The following is a 27,033-nucleotide window of genomic DNA, read 5'->3' as shown; positions in this document are numbered from 1 at the left end:
CAAAGGCCCAGTTTCTGGTAACAATAGATTTAGCAAGGGCCTGTTCCAGTCACTGTGTTACACTGGAGCGGAAATATGAATTTAACACACATGTAATATGTTGAACTATAGGCCTACCTGTACATGTTTGTACATCTGTATGAAGGGAATATAAAATTTGCAAAAATCTTTGCATGACACTCACTAGATTACAGTACAACATAGAACATTACAAGTTAGTTATTCCTGTCAGTCCCATTTGGAAATCTTTAAACCCAATTACAACATTGTATGGTATCTTATACACGTGATACTCATTTTCACATTTCTAAAGGAATTTTCATGATTATTTGAAGACTGTAAACAGTGCATGAATAATTGCAATTCAGACATTTGATATGGGATCGCAGTATAAGATATTTGTGATGACTTTAGTTTTAAGTTTAAAAAAATGTTTTAAAGTAACAGATTTTCCCAAAGAAGCGTTGTTTCTTTTGGTGTCGACCTTGCAAAGTAAACAAAAACATGTAAATAATCCTTTTAAAGGTTTCTCTCATCGAAAGTGAGTTCATTATGGGTGATGCGTGTACTGCACATGGACTGCAAAATGCAGCCTGTGCCCCAGTGTGTAATGTGTTGGCCATACATGTACATAGCACCCAAGGCAAAATGCAGCCCTTGGGCGTTAAAAACGTCCTATCCCACACAGTGGCCTATCCAGCTTTTGATGTCAGTGGGCAACCGCACGCAGACATCCCCAAACACTTGGCTTCCGTAAAATCCAAAAGGGGGGGGGGGGGGTCGGGCTGGTACTCATTTTCCAAATGGGGGGCGCTCTTCAAAACTGACCATTATTATGCATACTGGAAAATATATGCCAATTTTCACGGCTCATTGTAATGGTTTAGGAGCTTGGTTTTTTTGTGTGTGTCAGAACTCTCTAACCATTTATGGAAATAGTTACTGAAAAAATATCTTTCAAAAAAGCTGCAGGGGGCAGGGGACAAGGTGCCCCCCCCCATCCCCTCCCCTGCCCCCTCCCTTCTGGATACACCACTGATCCCACATCACATTAGTCAACAATTGCTAATTGTAATTGAAGTCAGAGCTAGGAAGAGAAAAGTATTGTAACATGTGTTGTCAATTTGTTTACTTTAAACTTCAGGTGCTAAATGAAATGTCAGTGGCAGTCAACTGTGAGGAAGCCAAGAAACCTGTCTGCAAAAACAAGAACAGATTCCCCAATGTACTTCCATGTACAGGTAAGTTCATTTTGTAGAAGTTAGTATACTTTTCAAAAGACTGTTAAGTTGGAAAGTGGCCTCTTGAGGCAAACACCTGTCGGCACACTCACACTGCATTGTGAATTGTTCTAAATTGTAGGATTAATAGGTGCTAAGGTAGTTTATGTAATATCTCCTTGCACAGCAAGAGAGATTTGGTGATTATTATGCAAAACAAGACTGCATCTTGACCTCGAGATTCTGACCATTCATCAGTGGGTACCTTCTATATCGGGTCTTTGGTTTTGTCATGTACATCTAATAACACGACTATACTTTTATGTTATAAATTGTGTTAAAAAAAAACAGCCTTTGTCAAAACGTTCTGTGACTTCGAATGATTATCACATAATATTTGAAATAAACCGCGTAATGTGAATGCCCACTTGTGCATGTTAACAGTATAAAAACCCAATGTCGGGTTTTATTGGATCTCTATGTCCGTTGCTGTATTACAAAAATATGGCATCAAAATTGACCAATGAACAGCTAGGTCCAGATTTGAGAATGAAATGATGTCATGTCAACTCCAATTGGCTGGCGCACGGGGTCGCATACATTTGCATGCTTAGATATATCAGACGTTGGGCCAGAAACAGAGAGGGTGATACAATGGGTGATACTCAGACTAGTGTTAAGGCTTCATTCCTACTAAACCATTTTGCATTTCAATTTATTAAGAAAAGAGTGGACTGCAACATTAGGCAATTAAGTGGGGTTGATACCATTCAAACCTTTATTGGTTCGTAACTAGTTTTAATTGTAAATATGTAAGGGACTGTTAAACCTGATATGATGTTTGAATTCCATATTTCTGTGTACCTTTTAAAGGTGTAACTATGGGGCATGTGTCTCTCCCTCCCCCCCCCCCCATTGAAATCTTGAATTGCAAACAACAAACTAGTTACCTTCAGTGCCCCCCCAAAAATTGGTGAACCCCCAGGTGCCCCCTAGAAGCTTAACCCTAGTATCGCTGCTGGTACCTTGAGAAAGTTCCAGATCACATATGTTTCACTCCCATAGAGTGTGTGATATTCATGATTTATCTATAGTTGCAGTGGGAACTTGACTGCGCCCTCAGCAACCATACTATGTCGGCCCTGGCATCCAGGGGCTTCCTCTTGTTAGATGTCAGGTGTCTTGTTAACTGTTTGACATGCGTAATGTAAAGAAATCTTTACTTTAAACATTTTGTTTGTATTAAGCATGCCCTACAAATGCTATTGTTAGAAATTCATTTCGGGTAGAAAATTCCAAGTGGTGGTTTTTCCCTTGTCACAAGCGGTTGCTAAGGTACCAAAAAAATTCTGAGTTTGGCTTGTTCATGACATTTGAAGTTTTCACTGGCAATAAAATACTTAACGTGAAACCCCACGAGGCAATCTTTAACATGCAATAGATTTCTTTTGGCTACATTTTTTGGTTTTGATAAAAATGAGCACTTTTAAAAGCCGACTAAACAGTATTGTTTTAGTGGGTTTCTTTTTTGCTCGCAATACGTGGTACTAGATATCAACAAACCTGACTAGTTTTCTAAGATCATAGTTACATACTCAATATATTTTGAGAGCATAAAGCGGTCAATCAGGAGATAAAAAAATCAAGAGAAAATGTGTTCACAAATCTGATTACTTGATAATCCTCTCTTCCAATATGTACAAGTATAAATGTTGGGGAAACATCTGAAATTATGTTTTTGTTGAAGACAAAATGGCCCTAAATGTAAGCAAACAACATTTGAGAAAAGATGGTTGTTTCATGAAATCACTGTTGAGCTATGTTTTCAGAAAACGTTTTTAAAAATTTCGACAAAATATACAGTGAATGAACTAACTAGTGATACAATAACAACGGCTTCCAAATTAAGTGGTCTATAAATGATAAAATACAAAGACATATTTTTGAGTCGCATGTAAAATAGGCAGCCCTCATTATGTATGCAAATAACACTAAGGGTCACGCATTCCCAGTGGAAAATGCAGCTGAAATGTATGTGAAATGCTGATTAGTAAAATAACAGACTTTGGATCTTTGCTGAAATGCCATTGTTGTCATGGAAGCTGCGTTCTCTTGGAGAGATATTCTCTAATTAAAGCAAATGCTCATTGCTTCATTCAGACTACTTGGTCTATCAGCATGTAGCAAGCCAATACTTATTCAAAGAAGCAAAAAGCCTCAATCATTTATGGAATAAACTAAACTATTATTGTAATGATACGGAACCTCTCACAAGTAGGTCATTCTATACATTTAGGGTCCAAAGTCAGACATTTTTCCTGTCCCTGCAATCTCCGAAATTTATCGTTTGCCATTCAAGTGGTACTAAAAATGACTTCAAACTAATTAATATTTGTTGGGTAGGTCATTTGATTCACAGAAGCATTCTTGGAGGAAGAGTACACACATAAACAAGTGCATAGTATCTTCTATTTCAAAATCATGGATGCCAGACTGATAGGAACAAGAAAAATTGAACCCCAAATTTACAAAATGTTCCAAATGCATCTTCTAATGCAGTATTTAAAAACTCCTTTTAAGAAAAGCAAACAAACAAGATTTCAGTTTTCAAATGTACATCCATCATACTAACCACATTTACAAACATCCATGTATCATTGCAGTAGAATGCACAAGGTTTTCATTTCAACTTGGTTGTAAATGTAATTAAACTAATATTAATTTGATAAGGCACTCAGAAAGCACTGTGAAAGAGACAATCAATGGATTCCATATGATAATCTATTTTCGCTTTAGTTCAAAATATTTCATCCAGTTGCTTGTGAGTATCTACTTTTAATTAACTCGTGTACACAGAGGTACAAAATCTTTCTCATTCAAAAAACAGTTGCGTTGATTTAAACTCACCAATTTTCCCAATAATTGAAAATTGGATAACAAAATGTAAGGAAATGTTCACATTTCTTGCAGAAGTAGGGTTATATCTCATACTCGGAAAGCACATCATGCATTGACTTTGCATTTGCTGAGATGAATCTGAGAAAATTGAATTGCCCTCTCATGGTAATACCTTCCCTCTCGTTTGTAATACTTTGAAAATGTGCACTGCCCTATTTGCTAACAATGTGAAGGGCCATTCCTTTGCTCTCATTATTGAACTACCAGATCTAGGATTTTATATGAAGTGGGTTGAGTGTTAAAAGTCCAAGGTTTTCCAAAGGGGAAGTGGTTGAGGTATTAAAGTCAACACATACAGAGACCAAAGACCTTAGAAATAAACCAAATATACAGTATGTGTACAGGGTTCGACCCTTACTTTTTGTTTCACTAGCCAGCCGGGCTACTGAAACAGACTCTTAACTAGCCCACGGACATTTTTACTCCCCTGCATGTGTTTTCTTTTATAAAGTGTCTCATAAACAACAATGTGCATACATGTAAAACCTGTATAGAGTCTGGTGGCGCTTCAGGGCCCCTCGAAAAGGAAAATTAACGTGTAAAAGCCAGAGTATTTGAAATTAGTTTCGGTACATTGATTTCTTAAGAAAATCTCCCTCAATATTTTATGGAACCTGAAAAATTGAATGACGTGAAAGAGAAATATCGTGCCAAAAATTGAACTCTGAAATCTTCCATGTGGACTCGTGGAACTCGATCACTCGTTGAAGTACGAAAATTTATGAAATAATATTGTGGCAGTCATTGGATAAAAACTGAAACTTACATAGGAGACAATAAAATGCCTTTTGGGACGGTTAATTTACAAACAAATCTAAAATGATTGTAATATAAGAACTGTATTAAAATCTGATCCAAATGAGCCTGAATAAGTCTAGAATCCATCTGATGTAGGTTGGTAAATCTTCGCGTTGTTATCATTTTCATTCTCATCCAAGTACCCAATGTAAAACAGACTTGAATTTCCCTCTCCAACGCATTTCTCATCTATTCTGAGGCAATTTTGTCAGTGTTTTTAATACAGATCTACTGATTTAACGAAGATTGATACAGGTTTGCTTTCTGAATTTAATGATATATTTCTTTGCATCATTCATCTTTGCCGTATCCCAATAAATTTTTGACTCGCAAGCTGGGCTTCTCAAGGACTAGTTTGACTAGTCTGCCGCTGTTTTGACTAGCATTTGGCTTGCGGGCTACCCCTAATTTCGAACCCTGTGCGTAGAATGTTATTCGAGGGAATGAACTTTCAAGTTCTTTTTCAGTGATAACAATGCTCAATGCCTGATGGAATTAGTGGTTGGTGGATACGCTGGATAGCCCAGTTTAATTAATCTGTCCTTACACTCGGTGATAGACCTTTACAGACTCATCTGCAGCCACTACCAGATCACCACCTGATGTGAATGTGATGCCACGTGGAGAACCACATCCCTTGATCGCACATCCAATGTACTTGCCATCAGGACTGTAATGCAGAATATCGCCTTTTGGATGTCTATCCACAGCAACATAGATGCTGCCATCACTGTCACAGCACACACCAGTAGGGTGCCCTTCCTCGTGCATGTTGCTGGTCATGTCTACTGAGAATACACTGGTACCGTAGTAGTCTACACATACCAACCTTTTGTTTTGGTGTGTTGTGTAGAGAAGGCAGTGATTGTACATTGTTAGATAATCATCGATCATCGGAGCAGGCAGTCTCCTGATGAGGGATCCATCTGGGTTGTGTAGAGATATATCATCCATGCCTTCATAACCCACTGCTATTAGATTGCTGTCATCCACTGCAAGGCATGTTGGTTGGCTGACTGACCCTCTACCTGGTGTGAACTCATGGCATGTTGGTTGGCTGACTGACCCTCTACCTCGCCTGAACCCATGGCATGTTGGTTGGGTGACTGACCCTCTACCAGGTGTGAACTCATGGCATGTTGGTTGGCTGACTGACCCTCTACCTCGCCTGAACCCACGGCATGTTGGTTGGCTGACTGACCCTCTACCTCGCCTGAACCCACGGTATGTTGGTTGGCTGACGGACCCTCTACCTGGTGTGAACTCATGGCATGTTGGTTGGCTGACTGACCCTCTACCTGGTGTGAACTGATGAAGGGGCTGATATTGCTTTTTCAAAACCTTGACATCTGGACCATCTACAACAAGGAGCTTGTCATCTTTGCTCACTGCAGTACATTCTATAGCATTAGTGAGGCCATTGATTTGTAGCCTTTGTGGGATAGAAAATATTTCCTGGTGACTATTGGGAATTGATGCTGTAAACAGTACACCACTCATTCCTTTCAATGAATATGTTTTAGCTAGTGCAAGTATTTTATTGTCAGAGATTGCTGCAACATGTGTTATCGTTGAATTTGTTAATCCAAAGATCTTGACATTGGTCTTTAGTTCCCATTTCTCCTTCACACATGATCTTGCAAGTCTTGGTGATTGCTTTGCTGCAGCCTTTGGCTCTTCCTCCAGAATGAGTCTCCCAAGTGACCTCTCACCTTCTTCAAAGTCCATGAAGCTCAACTTGTCAGGAACTTGCTGTGGCTGTTTCCCTGTTAATTCACTAAGGTTATGCAAGAGCTTCTGCTGAAGTTCAAGAATCTCATAGCAACTTGCTTGATTCATGAGTTGTTTCACCTCCTCTAGCTTGTGCTCTGTCTGTGTCACCTCTTTGCTGTTATTGGCTTGAGCAGCTTCACATGTTGTGACTCTTGTTTGGTAAATCCTGTCAGTCTCCGTTAACAGTTTCTGCTCCTCCTGTCGGATCTTGGCAACCTCTTGGTCAGCCTTTTCTGAGATTTTCTTTTTGGTCTTTGCAAACGTGATGTCGAGTTTCTTGCGAGATATGCAAGTCTTTTCTATGGTGGTGTTCAGTTCTGTTTTGGTTTTACCAACTTTTGCAACAAGTTCTTCTACCTTTTTCTTACATTTCTCAAAAGCCTCAGGTAAGCCAATACAAGAGTGTTTTGGTTTTTCATGATCTAGAACAGTACACATGAGACATATGACTTCCTCACATGTATTACAGTAGACATTGAGATTCTGATCTGGATGCTTGCCACATTTGGGAACTTCTTCTCTTAGTTTACTCTTGTAGACAATCTCTCCCGATCGAAGTTGAGCCAGTGTGTAGATTTTATGGGATTTCATGAAAGTCATACGTTCATGTGCCTTTTGACATTCTTGACAAAGGAAATTATGACAGTCCATGCATCTTGAAGTAGCCTGATTCTCCTCATCACAGTTTTGACATTTGATGTCTGACCCTTGACCTTCCAGTAGCTTTTCCTGCATTGTAACTTCCTCCACCAGGGCACTGAGTGCAAAGTTGTTAGGGAGATCAGCAACCCCAGACCCTTTCAACATGGTTTCACGTCTGCACAGAGGACATGTCAGCTTTGTACCACTAGGATCTTGGCTCTGTCTGAGCTCTTGGAGGCATTGGAGGCAAAAACTATGCAAACAGTCCAGCAGTTTGGGCTGCCTGAAACGGTTGGTGCAGATGGAGCATTCCAGATGATCCACACTAATCTTCTCCAACACTGAATGCACTGTAACATTAGATGCCATCCTCACTGTTGGGCTTTGTGTGATAGGATAGACGTTTAACCTGCAAATAAAAGGTGTGGAATTACATGTATTCAAACTTCAAATGATGATATGGTTGTAATAGGTCAGATGTAAAGTTGAAATTTTTTACACAAATTGAACGTCTAATTCACATGCTATATGCTTGTTTTTCAATTTGGTCCCCTGTATGTACTGTACATGTACGTCATTTACGTGTATATAGACCCACTGTGGCATGAGAGGGAGGTGTTTTTTTTTCAGTAGACTTGGATGCCAGGCGTTTCTAGTGGTTAGGCCGTGCAGAGGCAGCAGGGTACCAGGTGTACTAGATTGGCTCTATAACACGCCGCAGGTGTCGATTACCAATCGCTATAAAAACTGGACTATTCAACCACTGGACTTCAAGACTACGAGGACCGCAGCCTGTGATGTGATGACTGCCCAAACCTGATGTTTTCTTTCGCTCGTACCCCCGCCCTGCAAACAGGGCAGGGGGTACGAGGGAATGTTTTTCTCAGCTACCTCACGTGACAGGCACAACCTCGTATGTCACATGCCATCCACCTCATCCAGAAATAGCTCCATAAATGTGGCCAATTTACTGAACTGCCTCCGTAAATAAAGGCCACACTGCCACCATATACAAAAACATGTCGAACTTTGTCAAATCTTGATTTTCACATTTAGGCTTAGTAGGCGCGGATCCAGAGTGGGGGTTTTGGGGGTCTAAACCTCCCCCCCCCCCCCCACCAGCTCTGTCAAAAAAAAATTATACTGGTATAATGTCTGCCTGTTCAAAATACTGTACACCATTCTGTAATCTAGTGTTAATAATTGTCGGATTTGAACAGCCCCCCCACCAGTTTTTGATTATACGGAGGCCAAGTGTCCGGAGAAAAACCTGTATACATTTTCAGATTTTTTTGCTGATGAAACCCCCCCCCCTGCAAAAATTCCTGGATCCGCCCCTGCTTAGTTTGCAGTTTATTTTTGCTTTAGGAGCATACTCACCCCCTTTTTAGGCTAATTAGAAAGTGCTGCCTTTTTCAGATGTCTATTTTTTGTAAAATTTCATGTTGAAATTTTGATACGCAAATGTGTGCAAACGAATCTGGAAATTTCACGAAAAAATAGACACATGTTTTTGTACATGGTGGCAGTGTAACCTTTATTTATGGAGGCAGTCCAGTAAATTGGCCACATTTATGGGGCTAATCCAGAAAATGACAAAACCACGGTCATCTTTGTGGCTTCCAAGACTGCAAGTTGCAACCTGTCTTCCCCAACAGCATATCAGCTGGTAAAACACAAGAAAACTAAAGGCCACCACTGCAAAAGAGGAAGACCGACAACTTCACGCCGTCACTGAACTAGACACACATGTACATGGGTACACATGTACATGTACATGGGTATACATGTACATGTTCAAGTATATGTACACTGTACATGCAAGTGCATGTGCATGTAGGCTACAACACATGTTCAGTTTTTTATTAATCGAATTTAGGGGTGGGTGGATGGGTCAAAATAATTTCGAAAAAAAGTCGAAATTTTAAAACATTGAAAATTCTGAATGGCCCCTAAGGTAAATTATAATAAAATTCATAACAAGTCAAACAAAAGTAGGTCACAAGTGAAAGGTTTTCCACTTTGACAAAAAATGCCTTTTGCCACAGTTTTTAATATAAATAGTTTGTGAGTTGACCTGACGAAGAATGACATTTCATTGACTTTATGAGTATGCGGCTTCAGGTCTGAATGAAACAGTTCACAAAAAATAGAATATTTTTTCTAATACTGGGTTTTGCCCTCACTGACGTAATTTTAATAAACACTGTATACTCGGTGTTGTAAAAAGTTCATGAAAAGAGCACTCACTGTAAATACTTGGTAAATTTAAAAATAGGGAGTGGGGGCTAGTACCATCTTCCTATGAGGGCACTGTTCAAACCAGACGATCATGGATAATATGTGGCAATTGTCAGGACGGCACAATCGCCGATGGTTGCGTGAAATTTCAAAAAGGGCACTCGTAAAAGGCTGCTGGTAACAAAAAGGGCACTGGTTTAAAAAAAAGGGCACATATTTAAAAAAAAAATCTTTTACAAAAATAGGTGGGGGGGATGGTAAATGCTGGTGTAAAAAGGGCACTTGTATACGAAAGGTAAGTCTTACTGTTACTCAGGTGGGGCTCGAACCCAGTACCCCCTGTTTAGTAGTGCAGTTGTCTTATCACTCCACCTCTGAGCTTGCCTGGGTCAGTTGGGTGGTTTAAGTCAAGGTGGGCAGGATTTACGGCGATCGTAAAGTGTAGGGCCTGGTTCCTGCAAGGGAACAAAATCCACTTTAAAATTATTGGACCTACCAAACTAGTTGGCGACATTTCTCAATGAACAGGAATGTCATAGATAAAGGACAGGATTTTGATTTTTTGAGTGAAATTTGGGGGTGAAATGACGATGACAGCGCCACGACAACACACGCCCCAAAAATAAAGATGGCGATCACCGCGCGATGTACCGTGAGCACGCACGGCGCGCTGAATCGCAAGGCACAAACCACGCAGGAAAATCATGATTTCTACCCCAAGAAACTGTTCAAAATTGCAAAAACGGGTGTCATTAGAATTGAGAAAAGACTGCTTTTGATTGTAAATGTGATTTTTGAGCTATAACACATTCTTGACTCTAATTTGATCAAAACAAAACAGGGGCCCTACACTTCATGATCGTCGGAGTTTCTGCAACCCAATATTGCCTGCACCGGAAAAAAATATATATTTCAAGTACTTAAACTGGCCAATATTTCAATTGAAGACTTGTCAATAAAGTCCACTTTTCTGTAAGAAAAGTGCACTAACTTCAGAAAAAAAGACTTGCCTTCCATCGTTTTGATTTTTGGTTATATTATTATTTTTTTGTAATTTACTCAGCTATACCTGTGCCAAATCTTCTTAAAGGTCTAACACTTGTTTGTAAGAGACTACATGTAAGTACAAACAATGCATGTCACTTATTTCTGTCATGAATAGAAGGAGATTCATGGATTCCACATGTCTGTATTCTAACAGGTTTGATGGATCCACCTGAATTTTCAGTAAATACGTATACACTTGTAATTGGCAAATGCTGAGTTAAAGGGAATATACATCATTTGCTTTTGCTGTAATTTTCATAAATGGATGAAATTGGGGGGTTGGAAATATATAGCAAATATAGTCACACTGACTTTTTTGAGGTTTTGTGTTTGAAAATGCTATAAAAACCAAGAAAAACGATCATTTTCCTGTAGTCTGGTTCCCTGACTCCATATAAGAAGAAACAGAGCCTTTAACATACATTGGGGAATTGTAAGGTCAGGGAACCAGTCTAGCTGGCTCGTACCCGTTCATAGGTTTGTAATCGATTGCAAACAAGTGTGATGGTCAATTGGGGCCAGTATTTGAAAAAAAGCCAGTTGTTTCCAACGCTGATCGGCCGATCAGCGTTGGAAATTGATACAAAAATACCACTTTTCTTGAAAATGACAGTATACCAGGTGCCATGATTTTACAGGATGCTTTACACTGTCATTCACTAACAGTCCAGCAAGGTATTTCAAAATGATTAAGTAGTTTTATTTTTTGATGTTTGCAAATGTTGTATTTTCCCTTTAACATGTACATGTACTTCATATGAGATAATGTGATGCTGTTTATATCAAATGTATAGACAGACTTATAGGTAGACCCACTAAATAAAAATCTTACCAAATAAATGAGTCATTGCTATCTGCCCATTCTGATGTCACTTACGGCAATGGTTGAAATGAACAAAGATGGCAATCTACTGTATGTATACACCCCTCTGTATCAAAACGGCACATGATGTTGAGTTCAGTTATTTGCAGTCCCGGATTCCACTTATGTAGCGCTTTGGTACGTGCTGCACGAGTAAAATCAAACACAGCATGCGACTGTTTTCTACATCTAACGAATCCAAAGGTCTATAGGCTGTTAGTGTTAACAATTTGACAGACAGGTTTATCAGAATAGTAAACAGAAAGAAGCCACAGGGTCAAGTTCTTTGTTCAACTGTTAAACTTTTATTTGAGGTTCAAATGTAGGATCAAGGATATGTTTAGTCCTCTCAAGCCAGTAGACTATAAACAGGGACATTTTTGTCAAGAGTATTGTATTTGAGCATTGACTACTCCCTCTTGTAAGACCAATGCTGCACATATCGGTACTGGCAATTATTCCAAGATTCTTGACAAATAATGCCATGTAATATGAGTACAACAACGGTACAACATGAAGTATCTTACCTGAATTGAAGTCTTTTGTTAGTTTAAAATGAAAATTTGAAACTATCCTTCTGGAAGATGGCACACAACGTAGGCAGTTTACACCGTTTGATGTGTATACAATACACTGTACACGTTCATGAATGCCTAGATGTGATTGCACACAGTGCGTAAATTCCCAGTTCTATTTTTAGAAGCTATTGGACTGAGTCCACTTGTACATACTGTACGTACATTGATGCACACATCAATGCAGGTTTCTGTGCATAAATAGCAGTCAGTGTTTCCATGACCCTGGTGCCCCAGCCCACAACAATGGAATCAGACGTCAATAATGCTATTTTGGAACTAAGCAGCCCTGGTTATTTTCAAATTTCTGCCTGAAAAAAAATGTTTTCAATTTTTTTTCCTATACAGCAATGTTTTGTTTACATTTGAATTAAGCACTGCCCTCAAAAATTGACAAACGTTATTATTATTAATTATATATTATATTTTTCAATCATTTGTCACCCAATAGTGATTCGGGTTCATGAGAGCATGGAAGAATGTATATTTTATTTTTCTATTATGAGAGCTACAAAAGTAATCCAAAGTAAAACTTTTCCTAGGAGGGTTGCAGATGGAAAATAAAAGGGTTGGGTTTTTTTAGGGGAGGGGGTGGGAGTAAGAATACAATAGACAAAATTGGGATTTGTCAGGAAAAGAAATTTTTTTTAAATTCCCAGGGCAAGGATCCTTCAAATATATATTAAGGCTGGTTGGGCTATTTTAATGTGAATATTTCTTTATGTCATCACTTGTCTAGTTCGAAACACAAAAAAATAGACAATGTTTCTACAAAAAAAGTGCAGATTTGACATGAAAACAGTTCTTCTTAAAAATTGCAACTTTGTTGTCAAACTACTTTCAGCTCATGTCTTAGATTAGGGTCTGGAAGTGATCTTGTGAAACTCATCACTAAAATTAGTGCTCTTTTCGAGTTTACCTTGAAATCAAAGATTTTACCAAGGAAACAAAACTTTTTGGGAATTTATTTTTTTTAATTACTCTAAATGATACATCAAATGGAGAAAATTGCTCCCCAACATTCAGTTTTGGAAAATTTTCCCCAGAAATTTTGAATGATTTGCCATCAAACCATGATTAGCTCCTCGTATGTTTAACTGGTTCCTAGCTGCCCCTATCGCGAACAATAATGTAAATGCTAGGAAGGAGTCTCCTTGCATTGTGTATTTGTGCACAAAATTAATCCAAAATAAAAGCCTTTTAAAAGAGGGTTGCAGCTGCCCTAAAATAGAAATTTTACATAAATTACCTTGTTGTTATCCTCACCATGCAAACTTCATTCTTATCTTATCAGAAACAGTTTTGAATAATGCAATTTGATTTTGACGTCAGCCATCAGCGAAAAATATTCTAGACCCGAAATCAAACCAGAAAGGACCAAAGTTTCAATTCTCAAGACTGTTATGACTTTCTCTCTTGTCTTTCTTTGTTAAATAGTGTTCAGATATTCGTGACTCAAATTGACTTGACTAAATTGGCTAAGTATTTGACTTGACTCGACTCGATTCAACTTGAACCTTTTTGACCTAATGACTCAATTCAACTCGACTCACTTTTTTTAAATGACTCAACTCAACCTTTTGGACCTATAACTGGACTGGACTCAAGTCACTTCTTTAAAATGACTCGACTCGACTCAGTCGATTCACTTCTTGAAAATGACTTGACTCGACTTGAGTCACAAAAAACAGTGACTCATTACAACTCTGCTGAGGAATGACAAGGAGATTCTGATCCAGGAGATAATAAATTATAAAATGAGTCCTTGGCATTGTCAGCAGCAGCCTTTGTGTAATGTTGGCTAAATGTTTAAACATGTAAACACTCAGCATAAATGCTTACAAAAATGAACATGGATGAACATTATGTACAGTATTGTATTAGTAAAATGTGATGTTTTATCCTTTCCCCCAGGTCAAGCCCATGTCTCCAAAAGTGATGATGATAATTCCAGCTCCTTGGGTCCGACACCAACATCCCCTCTAGAAGGACCAAGACTGCATGGTCAGCTACACCCGAGATGTGACACATGACGCTCACCAGACCGGCTAAGGTTGGTGCTTATTGGGTCAGTCACTACTGAACACCATTACCACACTGCAAAAACAGATAGACAAGCAAGACCCTGTGGAGGAATTCAAGGTGACTTTGGGGTAAAACTTTGGTTCAGTGAATATTGCAAGAACTCACAACTTGAAAAGTCTCCACAAAATGGCATGAATTTCTGTAGTATATAGAATTTCAAGTGAGGTTAGGCCAAAAAAAAGAATAGTTCTGCTTCCGGTTACCCGACCAACCCTATTTTTAGGCTGCGACCCTAAACATTTTATCGGTAATTCAAAAAAAAAAAAAAAAAAAAAAATTGAATAAATAAAAATAAAAACCTTATGTCTTGTCTGTCTTCACAAAATACCTCTCAACAACCCTTTTGCATCAAAAATGCTTGTATTTATTGTTTTCTTACTTACATTCGCTATTTTTTCAAAAGAATTCCTCCGTTATTTTTACAAATTCGCTGCGCGATTCAACTACTTCGCAATTCGATGTCTATAATCACGTGCGTAATAAGCGCAATGCGGCGACGACTGGTTCCCGCCGCGCCGCGCAGGGGCCAATTATGAAAATGCGGTAACTAGTCTGTGCAGTGTGAGTATAATGACTCACCGTACACAGAAAACAAATTGCCGATCACATTTTCAGCCGCCGATACACACAGTAATATTACACACGCCATTTGCATGCACAACATAATCGTTTACACGATATTATTTCATCTTGACACGCTAAATCTTGACGAAAAGGCCTATAATTCTGAGCCATGCCGCTGTCGAAGCCATGCCGCTGTATGATTTTCCATGCGGCAGCAGTACCATCAGTATTCGTTGGTTCCCATCGCATGCTTACAGAATTGAAGCTATGATGTGGGCCAGGAACCAGTGACTACGGCCTACGTACGGTACCGGACCATGATGTTCCGTGCATGACTACAGTAGCGTATCAGGATGAATTTGGATCGTAGAAAATAACATACATTGGTGGAGAAAGAGAATTTCCGCAAATTAATTCTCAGAACGTGATCTCTCTTCTCTGTGTATGTATTTGTCCGTTGAAATATATATTTTAACGAGATTTTACCGCTCGGACTTGATGATACACCGCAGCGTGTTTCTACAAAATGTTCGGCCACTGCACGTGCAGGTTCGTGCGGTCTCTGTATGCATAACAGGGCACTTGGGCTGGATGTACGCTTTCCTGAGCCGCTTTTACCGACTCGCACTGTCCGCACTGGACTTATCGTCTCGGGAAAAGTGACCTGGTCAGTTTTCCTGGGCGCGTGGGAAGTTTTCCTGGGCAGCAGTTGGCCAGTAAAAGTAACCGCTGGACTCAGGAAAAGTAACCGAGAGGAAAACGTCCTAGGCTGTCCGCACTGGGCTTATGGAATATCCCCGTATGCAGCAAGAGTCCATGATATGCGACTATAATGCGAGCAGATTCTGCGATTATTGTGCAAAACAAGTCTGTGTCTTGACCTTGAGACCGTTCAGCGGGCGCCTTCTATGTCGGGTCTTCGTTAACCTGTTGTCATGTACATCTAATGAAACCTAGAGACAACATCCATTATGCTTTTACATTGTGAATTGTGTCAGCAAAAATAGGCTGTGTCATGATAGCCTGTAATGATATGTTACGTGATGCGCGAGTGTGATCTCGAATCATCATCACATCATATTTTAAATAACGTGCGTAATGAGAATGCCCTCTGGCATGTTCACGTCTCACCCACGTCTCAACCACAATGAGCGTTCACGTATGCTAACAGTTTTGGAAGCCAATGTCGGGTTTTATTGGATCTCTATGTCTGTGTTGTATTACAAAAACATGGCGTCAAAATTGACCAATAAACAGCTTAGTTCAGATTTTGGAATGAAATGACTTCATATTGACTTCCGGTTGGCTGGCACGCAGGGTCGCATAAAATTTGCGTGCTTAGAGGTGTCAGACATTGGACCAGAGACAGAGAGGGTGATACAACGGGTGATACTCAGACTAGTGTTAAGGCTTCATTCCTGCTAAACCATTTTGTATTTCAATTTATTCAGAAAAGAGTGGACTGCAACATTAGGCAATTAAAGGGGGTTGATTCCATTCAAACCTTTTATTGGTTAGTAACTAGTTTAATTGTAAATATGTAAGGGACTGTTAAAACTTGATGTGACGTTACAATTCTTCGTTACAACGTTGACGTTACAATTCTTCTTGATGTGACGTTACAATTTCTTTATACCTTTCATTGGAGTAACTATGGGCCACGTGTCTCTCCCCCACCCCACTCCATTTGAAATCTTGAATTGCACACAACAAATGTTATATGTTACCTTCCTTGCCCCCCCCCCCCTTTCAAAAAAAATTCATCAACCCCCAGGTGCCCCCTAGAAGCTTAACCCTAGTATCGCTGCTGGTACCTTAAGAAAGTTCCAGATCACGTACATTTCATTCCCATAGAATGTGCGATATTTATAAGTTATCTATAGGTGTGGTGGGTTCTTGACTGCACCCTCGGCAACCATATGATATCAGTTCCTCTACTTTTAGATGTCAAGTTTAACTGTCTTTACGCCCATAATTTAAAGAAATATTTGCTTTCAATATTTTTTGTATAAGCATGCCCTAACAATGCTATTGCTAGACATTCAGTTTGGAAATAAACAATTCCATGCTCTGATTTTTCCCTTGTAAAGTGGTTGCTAAGGTGCCAACAAATTTTGATCATTCGTGTGTCACTTTTTCGCTTAGGATTTCTAAACATTTGAAGTTTTCACAGGACAACAAAATACTCAACATAAAACCTTTATCTTTAACACATAAAAAGATTTCCTTTTGCTACATTTTTTTGTTCTGATAAAAAAGACAAATTTTCAATGCTGAGTAAACATTGTTGTAGTGTTTGAATTTTTTTGCTCGCGATATGTGGTACTAGACCTCAACAAGCCTGACTAATTTTCTAAGATCATAGTTACATTCTCAATATTTTTTGAGAGCATTTGGACAATATTCAAATGCGGTCAATCAGGAGATAAAAAATCAAGAGAAAATGTGTTCACAAATCTGATTACTTGATAATCCCCTCTACCATTATGTACAATTATAAGTGTTGGGGAAACCACTGATGTTATGTTTTGTCGAAAACAAAAATGGTCCTAAATATAAACAAACGACATCTGAGAAAAGATGGTTGTTTCATGAAATCACTGTTGCTATGTTCTCAGAAAACGTTTTTGAAAATGTCTTCGACAAAATATACAGTGAATGAACTAACTAGTGATACAATAACAACGGCTTCCAAATTAAGTGGTCTATAAATAATAAAATACAAATATATCTTTTTGAGTCGCATCATTGGTGTAAAACAGGCAGCCCTCATTATGTATGCAAATAACCCTAGGAGCAGAGTTGTAACAGGCCCAGTGGAAAATGCTGCTGAAACGTATGTGAGATGCTGATTGGTAAATAACAGACTTTGGATCTTGGCTGAAGTGCCATTGTTGTCATGGAAGCTGCGTTCTCTTGGAGAGATATTCTCTAATTAAAGCAAATGCTCATTGCTTCATTTAGACTTCTTGGTCTATCAGCATGTAGCAAACCAATACTTATTCAAAGAAGCAAAAGCCTCAATCATTTATGGAATAAACTAAACTATTATTGTACTGATACGGAACCTCTCACAAGTAGGTTATTCTATACATTTAGGGTCAAAGTCTGACATTTTTCCTGTTCCTGTAACCTCCGAAATTATCGTTTGCCTTTCAAATGTCATTAAAAATGACTTCAAACTGATAATATTTGTTGGGTGGGTCATTTGATTCACAGAAGCATTCTTGAAGGAAGGGTGCACAAGTAAAGGAGTGCATCTTCACTTACAAAATCGTAGATGCCAGATGCATAGGGAGAGGAAAAAGCAGACACCAAATTCATAAAATTTTCCAAATGCATCTTCTTCGTAGTATTTAAAAAAAAAAAATCACATTTGAGAAAGGCAAAAAACCCAAAATATTTGAGTTTACAAGTATTCAATTTACAAATGTACATCCATCATACTAACCACATTAACAAACATCAATGTATCATTGCAGTAGAATGCACAAGGTTTTCATTTTCAACTTGGTTGTCAATGTAATGAAACTAGTATCAATTTGATGAGGCACTCAGAAAGCACTGTGAAAGAGACAACCAAGGGATTGCATGTAGCTTACTATTCAACTTTCGCTTTAGTTCAAAATCACACACATTTCATTCAGTTGCTTTTGAGTATTTATTCTGGTTTGTGTACGCGGAGGTGCAAAATCTTTCTCATTCAAAAGTAAGTTGCATTAATTTAAACTCAACGATTTTCCCAATGTAATTGAAGAATCGAATAACAAAATTTAAGAAAATTGTTTACATATTACACAGTAGTAGGGTTATATCTTATACTTGGAAAACACCTCATGCATTGACTTTGTATTTGCTGAGATGAATCTGAGAAAATTGCCTCTTGTGGTAATACTTTGCCTCTCGTTTGTAATATTGTAACGTCTCTCTTGGGTGAGAGACATTATCATATAAGGAGTCAGATACAAATATCTTACACACACACTAGTACTTTATTTGGGATTATTTACATCTCAGGTCAATAGAGGGCGCACTATATACAATGTAGAGTTAAGGCGTACATGATTATCTGTGTACAGACATGGGTCTATGGCCAGCGAGCTGGCAGCTTGATAATCTACGTGTACATGTCAGGAACTCTGTCGGGGTCAGAGCCCAGATCAACAATCTAATGCAATTCTGCGCGCTTTATATACACTTTTGGGTGCGCGTCTTAGCCAATGGGAGCATTGTATTCTGGTAGTTATGAATAATGCATCCGTGTACAAAGGCATGGGGAAAGTTCTCTATGGGAGTTTTGTACACGACTGACTTAGACAATCTACTGGAAGAAAGTCCGAGAGCAGTGGTTAGCGGGCGATCGTAGGATCACTCGTGGGTGCCTTACGGGGAACTGATCCTCAAGGAAAAGGGACAGGGAATAATTTTCTTGGTACATAGGGTTGTGTACAAGACTTAGTCTCTAGACTAGGTAGGAATCTACACACTAATGCTATGGAGTAAAACTATGAGATGAAGGACGTAACCGTTGACCTCTAGCTACCGTAGGTCTCGGCCAGTGGGTTAGCGGGACACACTCGCTGGGGTGTACGGGTTCACTTAGGGGTGAATACACGGGTAGGTTTTAGCGAGCCACATTCGCTAAATGCTTGGTGTCAATGTGGGTCGGATGCGAGGTAAGGTGTGTGAGGGGAATTCGCATCGACTCCGGGGAAAGGTGGAGGGAAAATGGCTAAGTCCTAAGTACATGTCCCATGACGGTACATGTTCAATAGCAGTGAGTGCTACATGCATTGCGCGCTATACAATAGCGTACTGTACAATGTGCTGCACACTTCTACGTGTGTCTAAAACTTCGTTGTAAACTTCGCGCTGTGTGAGGGCACACAGGATCGCTGCAAGCATTACGCTGTGCATGGAGTGGAATGGATTGGTGGGGAAAGAAGTAAACTACGCAATTTGCGGGAACGCAACACTATCTTATAGCATTTATGTTTCCCAATCATCAGGGATGTCAGTGCGAAATATGCATCTATATATACATGGAGGTTCTGAATAATCAACACATTGTTTTGATGGATTCGCCTTTGAAAATGTTAAACTGTGTTTTGTCTTGGTGACACTGGAGTAGATTTGTACAATGTCCTCTCCAAACATGATTAGGTCATTGTCTTTTGTAAGTATCATCCCATCTGGAGTTTCGCATTTCTTGATCACACATCCCTGGTACTTGCCTTTTGGACTGTAATAGTGAACCCGACTTGAGTGTAGGTCCTTGGTGACAGCCACAAAGATTCCGCCTTCGCTGTCGCAACACACTTGTGATGGGTTGCCAATGTCAGTGTCGTCAATAGCTGGAATGCGGGTGCCATTGTAGTCCACTGCTTGCAGCCCCTCTGAGCTGGTGTAGATGACACGCTGATTGCTGATGGCTATAGACCCCTCCAGCTTTGGTGCTGGCAGTATTCTGATTACACTTCCATCTGGGTTGTGCAGGGCTACTTTGTCACGCTGAATACCCACTGCTATCAGATTTTTGTTGTCAACAGCAAGACAAGTTGGCCACATTAAATCACCTCCACCAGGTTTGAACTGACAGAGCAGCTGATATTTCTGATCCAGGACCTTGACATTGCCTCGATCCAAGACAATGAGCTGATTGTCCTTGTTTACTGCAACGCGCCATGGACGTTCAAGACATGGGATGTCCTGCTGTGTGCTTGGGGCATCGAGTGGGAAGGAAATCAACTTTTCCCTCCTTTGGTCTACCACAACTATTTCATTGTTTGAGAAAGCTGCAACGCCAGATACCCCATTGAACATGTTGAAGAATTCCTCTGAATTAAACCTTGGTTTTTCTATTCTCAGTTTCCACCTCTTTGTTTTACTCATACTAACAACCATTTCTGGCTTGTTATCCAGCACCAAACACCCAAGGAAACATTCCTCGGCTTCATTAAAGTCCAGCATGGCCAGTCTGTCAGACACTGTCTCGAGCTTTTCTCCCATCAGATCTTGAAGATTACTCACAACATTCTGACGAAGACTGAGAATGTCCCAATACCTTTCTTGAGTCATGAGTCGGTTCACCACCCCCAGAGTGTGCTGTACCTGGGCCACCATTTTGCTGTTGTTGACCTCTGCTTTCTCAAACGTCTTAACTCGATAGTTGTAGTTTTTTTCCAAGTCTTGTAGAAGTTCTTGCTCCTGCTGCTTGATACGGGCAACTTCCTTGGCAGCTTTTTTGGAGATTCTGTCTCTGGTGGTTGCATATGTGACATCTAAAGTCTCGCGGGACTCATTTGTATCTTTTATGGCAGAACTGTCAGCTGACATTTTCTTGTCAACTGCAGCCACCAGCTCAGCAACTTGATCTTTGCATTTTTTCGCAGCCTCGGGTAAGCTAATGAGGCTGTGTTTTGGATTTCCATGTTCCAACAAAGTGCATGATGTACACAGCAACTGCTCGCAGGTGTTGCAGTAGACATTGAGATTCTGCTCTGGATGCTTGACGCATTTGGGAACTTCTTCTCTTTGTTTACTCTTGTAGACAATCTCTCCTGATCGAAGTTGAGCCAAGGTGTAGATTTTATGAGATTTCATGACAGTCATACGCCCATGAGCCTTTTGACATTCTTGACAGAGGAAATTATCGCAGTCCATGCATCTTGAAATAGCCTGATTCTCCTCATCACAGTTTTGACATTTGATCTCTGACCCTTGACCTTCCAGTAGCTTTTCCTGCATTGTAACTTCCTCCACCAGGGCACTGAATGCAAAGTTACTAGGGAGATCAGCAACCCCAGACCCTTTCAACGTGGTTTCACATCTGCACAGAGGACATGTCAGCTTTGTAACAGGAGGATCTTGGCTTTGTCTGAGGTCATGGAGGCATTGCAGGCGAAAACTATGCAAACAGTCCAGCAGTTTGGGCTGCCTGAAACGGTTGGTGCAGATGGAGCATTCCAGATGATCCACACTAATCTTCTCCAACACTGATTGCACTGTAACTCTAGATGCCATCTTCACTGTTGGGATTGGTGTGATGTGATGGACTTTTAACCTACAAATGAAGCACATTAATTAAAAGGTTTTGGAATTAGATGTATTTGAACTTCACATGATAATTTGGATTTAAATAAGTTAGATGTAAAGTTGAAAACTGTTTTTGTCATGTAGAGTATTCATAAAATTGAAGGTTTATTCACATACTTTATATGCTTGTTTCAAACGTGATGTTAGTTAGTTTTTTTCCCCAAAGAAAATAGCAAATGGTTGTAACAAATGTATAATTGGGTTACCCTGTTAATGTAAGAGCTTATTTTCGTGGGACATTTTCTACGCCTAAAATGTAAGTTGCATTAAAGTTCATTACAAGTCAAGCAAAAGTAGGTCACAAGTAAAAAAGGTTTTCAATGACAGAAAAATACCTCGGCACAGTTTGTTTTACAAATTGTTTTTGAGTTAACCTGACAAAGAATGACTTTTCATTAAACTGTATGAGGACATGGCTACAGGTCTGAATGAAACAGTTCACTAAAAATAAAAGTGTTTTTTTCTAAGACTGGGTTTTGCCCCACACCGACGTAAACACTGTAGGCCTATACTCAGTGTTGTAAAAAGTTCACAAAAAGAGCACTTGCACATCCTGCCCGTAATAATGGCCTCTGTCAAATAAATAATTTAGGGGGGCTCGACTTCCTATTGGGGCGCTGTTCAACCTGGACGATCGTGGACAATATGTGGCACTTTTCAGGGTCGCACAATTGCCGACGTCGTGCGAAATTCAAAAAAGGGCCCTCGTAAAAGGCCGCTCACAAAAAAAGGGCACTTTGAAAAAAAGGCACCCTTTATAAATATAGGGGAGGGGCTAAACGCTGGTGTTAAACGGGGAATTGTATACAAAAGGGCGGTCTTACTGTTACTGAGGTGGAACTGGAACCCACTACCTCCTGTTTATTAGTGCAGTCGTCTTATCACTCCACCTCTGAGCTTGCCTGGGTCTGCTGGGTGGTTTGAGTTGAGGTGAGCATTAGTCTGCAACCAAATATTGTCTGCACCGAAGAAAAAAAAATATTTTAAGTACTTTAACTGGCCCATATTTTCAATCATAGACTTGTCCAAAAAGTTCACTTTTCTTTAAGAGAAGTGCACTCATTTATCATTTTCTTTTAAGACTTACCTTCAAATCATTTCTATTTTTTGTTGCTTAATTATTATTATTATTATTTTGTGATTTGCTAAGCTATACCTGTGCCAAATCTTCTTAAAGGTCAAACACTTGTTGTGTAAGACTACATGTAAACTTGTACAAACAATGCATGTCACTTATTTTTGTCATGAATTCAAGGAGATTCATGTAATCCACATGTCTGTATTCTAACAGGTTTGACGGATCCACCTGAATTTCCAGTAAATATGTATACACTTGTAATTGGCAAATACTGAGTTTACATGTACACGGACTTCACTAGATAATATGTTGCTAGTGACTTAATTATATCAGATATATAGATGGGCTTGTAGGTAGACCTACTATATAAAAATCTTACCTTCAGGAGGTACTATGAATGAGCCACTACTATCTGCCCATTCTGATGTCACTTACGGCAATGGTAGAAATGAACAAAGATGGCGATGTACTGTACATATACGCCCCTCTGTATCAACACGGACCATGTAACATGATTTTGAGTTCAGTTATTTGCAGTCCTTGGATTCCACTTATGTAGCGCTTTGGTACGTGCTGTACGAGTAAAATCAAACACAGCATGCGACTGTTTTCTACATCTAACGGATCCAAAGGTCTATAGGCTGTTAATATTAACAATTTGACAGACAGGTTTATCAGAATAGTAAACATAAAGAAGCCACAGGGTCAAGCTGAATTTCATGGCAAATGACATTTGTTGTAAATATCTTTTGATATGTCGCAATTCAGGAAACTCAAGTCTGTAGTATAGACAAAAGTAAACTAATAAGAAAGCGGTACATGAAATGAACCGACAGTAAAAAGTTTTGGAATCTAGTTTTGTTTGGTTGGTTGTGTTTTGTTTACTTTCTATATATTTATCCACATTTTAGCGAGTGTGCAATTGGTGTTTTACATTACACTCAATGGCACTACGCTTGCATAGTGCCATAACTAAATTTGTTATTTCTTTCAGTGATTTAGCATCAGTGCTTCGTTACAAAATTTCCAAAACTCACCTTTTTAAAGCTTTCTCTTTTATCAGTAATATACATGCATCCCAATTATTAAATTCATGCAGCGCTTAATTTGAATATTCATTCATATTTTGTGCCTTCCGTAGGCTGATTGGTCCATTGCTGAGATGAATGCTGAGATTGGGGAGAGCCACGCCTACCTCTACACATCACAGACTGATAAACAGGTAACACAACATCAATATGTGATGTCAGTCTATTTGAAATCTGTATATGGTTGCTCAAGATGGGCAGGGTGTTCATGCCAGTTTTCAGGATATAGCCTGAAGTCAGGCTTTTTTCATATTTTGGAAAAACAAACTCAGGCATTCCGTCCCTTCACAGACCAGAAATAAAAATCATCAACGCCATGCTATAGCTTGATACATGATTGTATGAATTGTAAGTTCAAAGAAAACATACATAATATGTACGCATATGATTGTGTGGTATTGCAATGTGTTTACAATGTGTTGGCATTCCTTTGTTATTGTTCAACTCCTGTTACCTGTGACTGAACTTGTAAAGGGACTTGTGATTTACTAATAAAAGGACATGTGATCTTGCTTGTAATCTTGCTTGTAATTGAGGAACGAGTTGAAGCCTTGGGCTTATATGACCCATCGAATCTTGGTCAGAACTACTCTGATCTGAGCTTAAAGAGGGCATGTGGTTGCAGAATAGAAATAACACAAACGAATAGCACTTGATGAGATACAATCAATGATTAATATCTTGGAGTGAATTTGCACTTGTGGAACTTCCAAACATTATTGACATTGCTATTAAAAGAACTATGGACTTGTGATGGACTCACTACAACATTGACTGTAATTCAGCATATTTTGGTTCCCATTTTCTTTTCTTCCTATATAAATTTTTTTTTCTTCAAAAGTAAACAGTGTATTGACCAGGGTAGTTCCCCTTGATTTCTGACATCTCTGAACAATATGCAATAAATTTCCTTTTTAATGTGAAGCATTTCAAGAATTCCACCAGAACATTATCTGGCACAACTATTCTTTATAATAATGTTATATTTCATAAGCACTGTGCTATCTGAGAGTGCTCTGGAAAAAAACAATCACATGTTTACTCAGGTTTAATTGGATTCGAACCCATGACCTCCTGCTATTAGAGTATAAAATGAAATGACAGAAAATATAAATCCTCTTTGTTTCACCCCATATTTCAAAATAAAACAACTGCAAAATTAATAGAGTATTTAGTTCAATTCCACAAAACTTTCAACACACTGCCAACAGCCTTGTTAATAACTTACTGTTTCTTTATTTTTTTTAATATTGCTCTGTCATTTTTGGATTTCATTCACAAGCTGGTGGTGCATGAGATCCGTGTCTCGTGGACAAGGTTTAACAGAGATGCGGTGCTGGGACTGTATGACACCTACAACAAGTCACAGGTAAACAGTGCCGTTCAGTGTGCAGGCCTAAACAATGTGGCTCATTTTAAAAATCAAAAAAGTTCTCATTGGTTACTTGGGGGCAGTATTTGAAAAAAAAAGGAATTTTCTTCCCAAAGCTGGGCGGCCGACCGGTGTTGATAATCAATAAAAAATACCACTCATCTTGAAAATGTCAGTCTAGTAAGGTATTTGATAATAATTTGGTAGGTTTGGGTTTGTGATGTTTGCAACTGTTGTATATTCCCTTTAAGGTTTCATGTACATATTACAGGAAAATAAATAGGTTGGTGGTACTCCAAAGATGTAACAAAATGTTATTCCCCCAACGCCAATTCCATCTCAAAATAAATGTTCTCTGTCTTGCTTTGGATGTGATCAGTTGAGCTGGAGAACAGCCAAGTCATGCCGAAAGGCTGCGAAGCATCAGGCTTTGTCATCGTCTGAGCGTCTAGTGCCTAGATCATACAGTGTTCCCACTAACCAGCCTGGAGGGAAGGGTACCTGACTAAGAAGACCAGCTGGGTGGGCAAGCTGGATGGACTGCAGGTTAGAAGACTTTGAGTTCATCAATTAGAAGTGTTGCCCTTACTTCCATTGCTTTGTGCATCTCATGCAGCTTACTGTATATAGTGGAATGTTTGGATAGTTTCTAAATTTGATGACTCCTAAACTATTGGCTGTTTCGGCAACTTGGTGAAACAGCCATTTTTTTTGTTATTTTTGGTGTGATGGCTGAACACTACTTGTAAGTTGTTTGTTGTGTCACATTCCGAGCAATCATATATCAGACATGTCAGATTGCAGGTTTTTTGGGGAGGTATAATGAAAAGTTTGGGGCCCAAACGCGCAAAAGATCAATGTGTGTGAGACAGCTCCACAGCTTGCCCAATTGACCTTGCGGTTTGCATACCACATGCAATACGCTGGACACGTGCACTCACACAACTGACCTCTGCAAGAAATCCAGTCATTGGGGGAAAACTTTGACGAAAAAATGATCAGTGGTTTCTTAACCAATGAAATTGAGTCTTACATGAATGGAAAGAGAACTTCATCTTCTTTACAAAACCGCTACCCCCAGTGTGCTGTGACATTGGGCTCTTGAGATACGTTGAGATAAACAACCAAAGGTCTGTCACAAACGGTCATTTTCTGTTCCGCTCCATTGGCAATTGCCTCAGCCCCCACATTTTCAATAAGAAAATGATCAGTGGTTTATCTGCCATTCCAAGCCAGATATAGATAGACTTGAAGCCATAAGAATGAATTTTCATAATCTGCAACCACCAGATTTGTGCGACCGTCTGTTCTGAAGATACAAGGAATTTGGTGTCAAAATTTAGTGTCAAATCTTTGTGGTCATTTCCCTACGTTAAAGCTTGTGTGGACATTTCCTGTTGAGCAGAAGCGCGCTACTTTTCATTATGAAAACTGGGGTTAACACTTGTCTCCTGACGACAGACAGAGTATGCTGTCCAAAACGTTGAGTTAAAACCGGTTCTTCCCGGAACCACCACACACTCACAAAAGAGATTAATTTCACATGGTGCCACCTCAAACTTACCTTGCTGTTATCCTCACCATGCAAACTTCATTCTTATCTACGATGTAACAATACAATTGTTGACTGCTGTG

At 39.3% G+C, this 27,033-nt stretch overlaps 1 protein-coding gene across 3 annotated transcripts; it reads left to right on the top strand.

Moving 5' to 3' along the window:
* Positions 1–1,205: 1,205 nt before the first annotated feature.
* On the top strand, positions 1,206–25,943 carry LOC119726142. Of its 3 annotated transcripts, none has more exons than XM_038197757.1 (4): positions 1,206–1,241; positions 24,080–24,160; positions 25,309–25,395; positions 25,778–25,943. In XM_038197757.1, exons 1-4 carry the CDS (start codon positions 1,224–1,226, stop codon positions 25,901–25,903), a joined length of 312 nt encoding a protein of 103 aa, XP_038053685.1. In that variant the 5' UTR covers positions 1,206–1,223; the 3' UTR covers positions 25,904–25,943. The 3 variants fall into 3 exon arrangements, with proteins under 3 accessions (XP_038053685.1, XP_038053684.1, XP_038053686.1); XM_038197756.1 differs by lacking the exon at positions 1,206–1,241 and adding an exon at positions 14,034–14,169; XM_038197758.1 differs by lacking the exon at positions 1,206–1,241 and adding an exon at positions 14,034–14,258.
* Positions 25,944–27,033: the final 1,090 nt, after the last annotated feature.

The sequence above is a fragment of the Patiria miniata genome, unplaced genomic scaffold, assembly GCF_015706575.1.
Source record: "Patiria miniata isolate m_02_andy unplaced genomic scaffold, ASM1570657v1 HiC_scaffold_2, whole genome shotgun sequence".
NCBI classification, from domain to species: domain Eukaryota; kingdom Metazoa; phylum Echinodermata; class Asteroidea; order Valvatida; family Asterinidae; genus Patiria; species Patiria miniata.
This window is presented reverse-complemented; position numbering and strand designations above follow the sequence as displayed.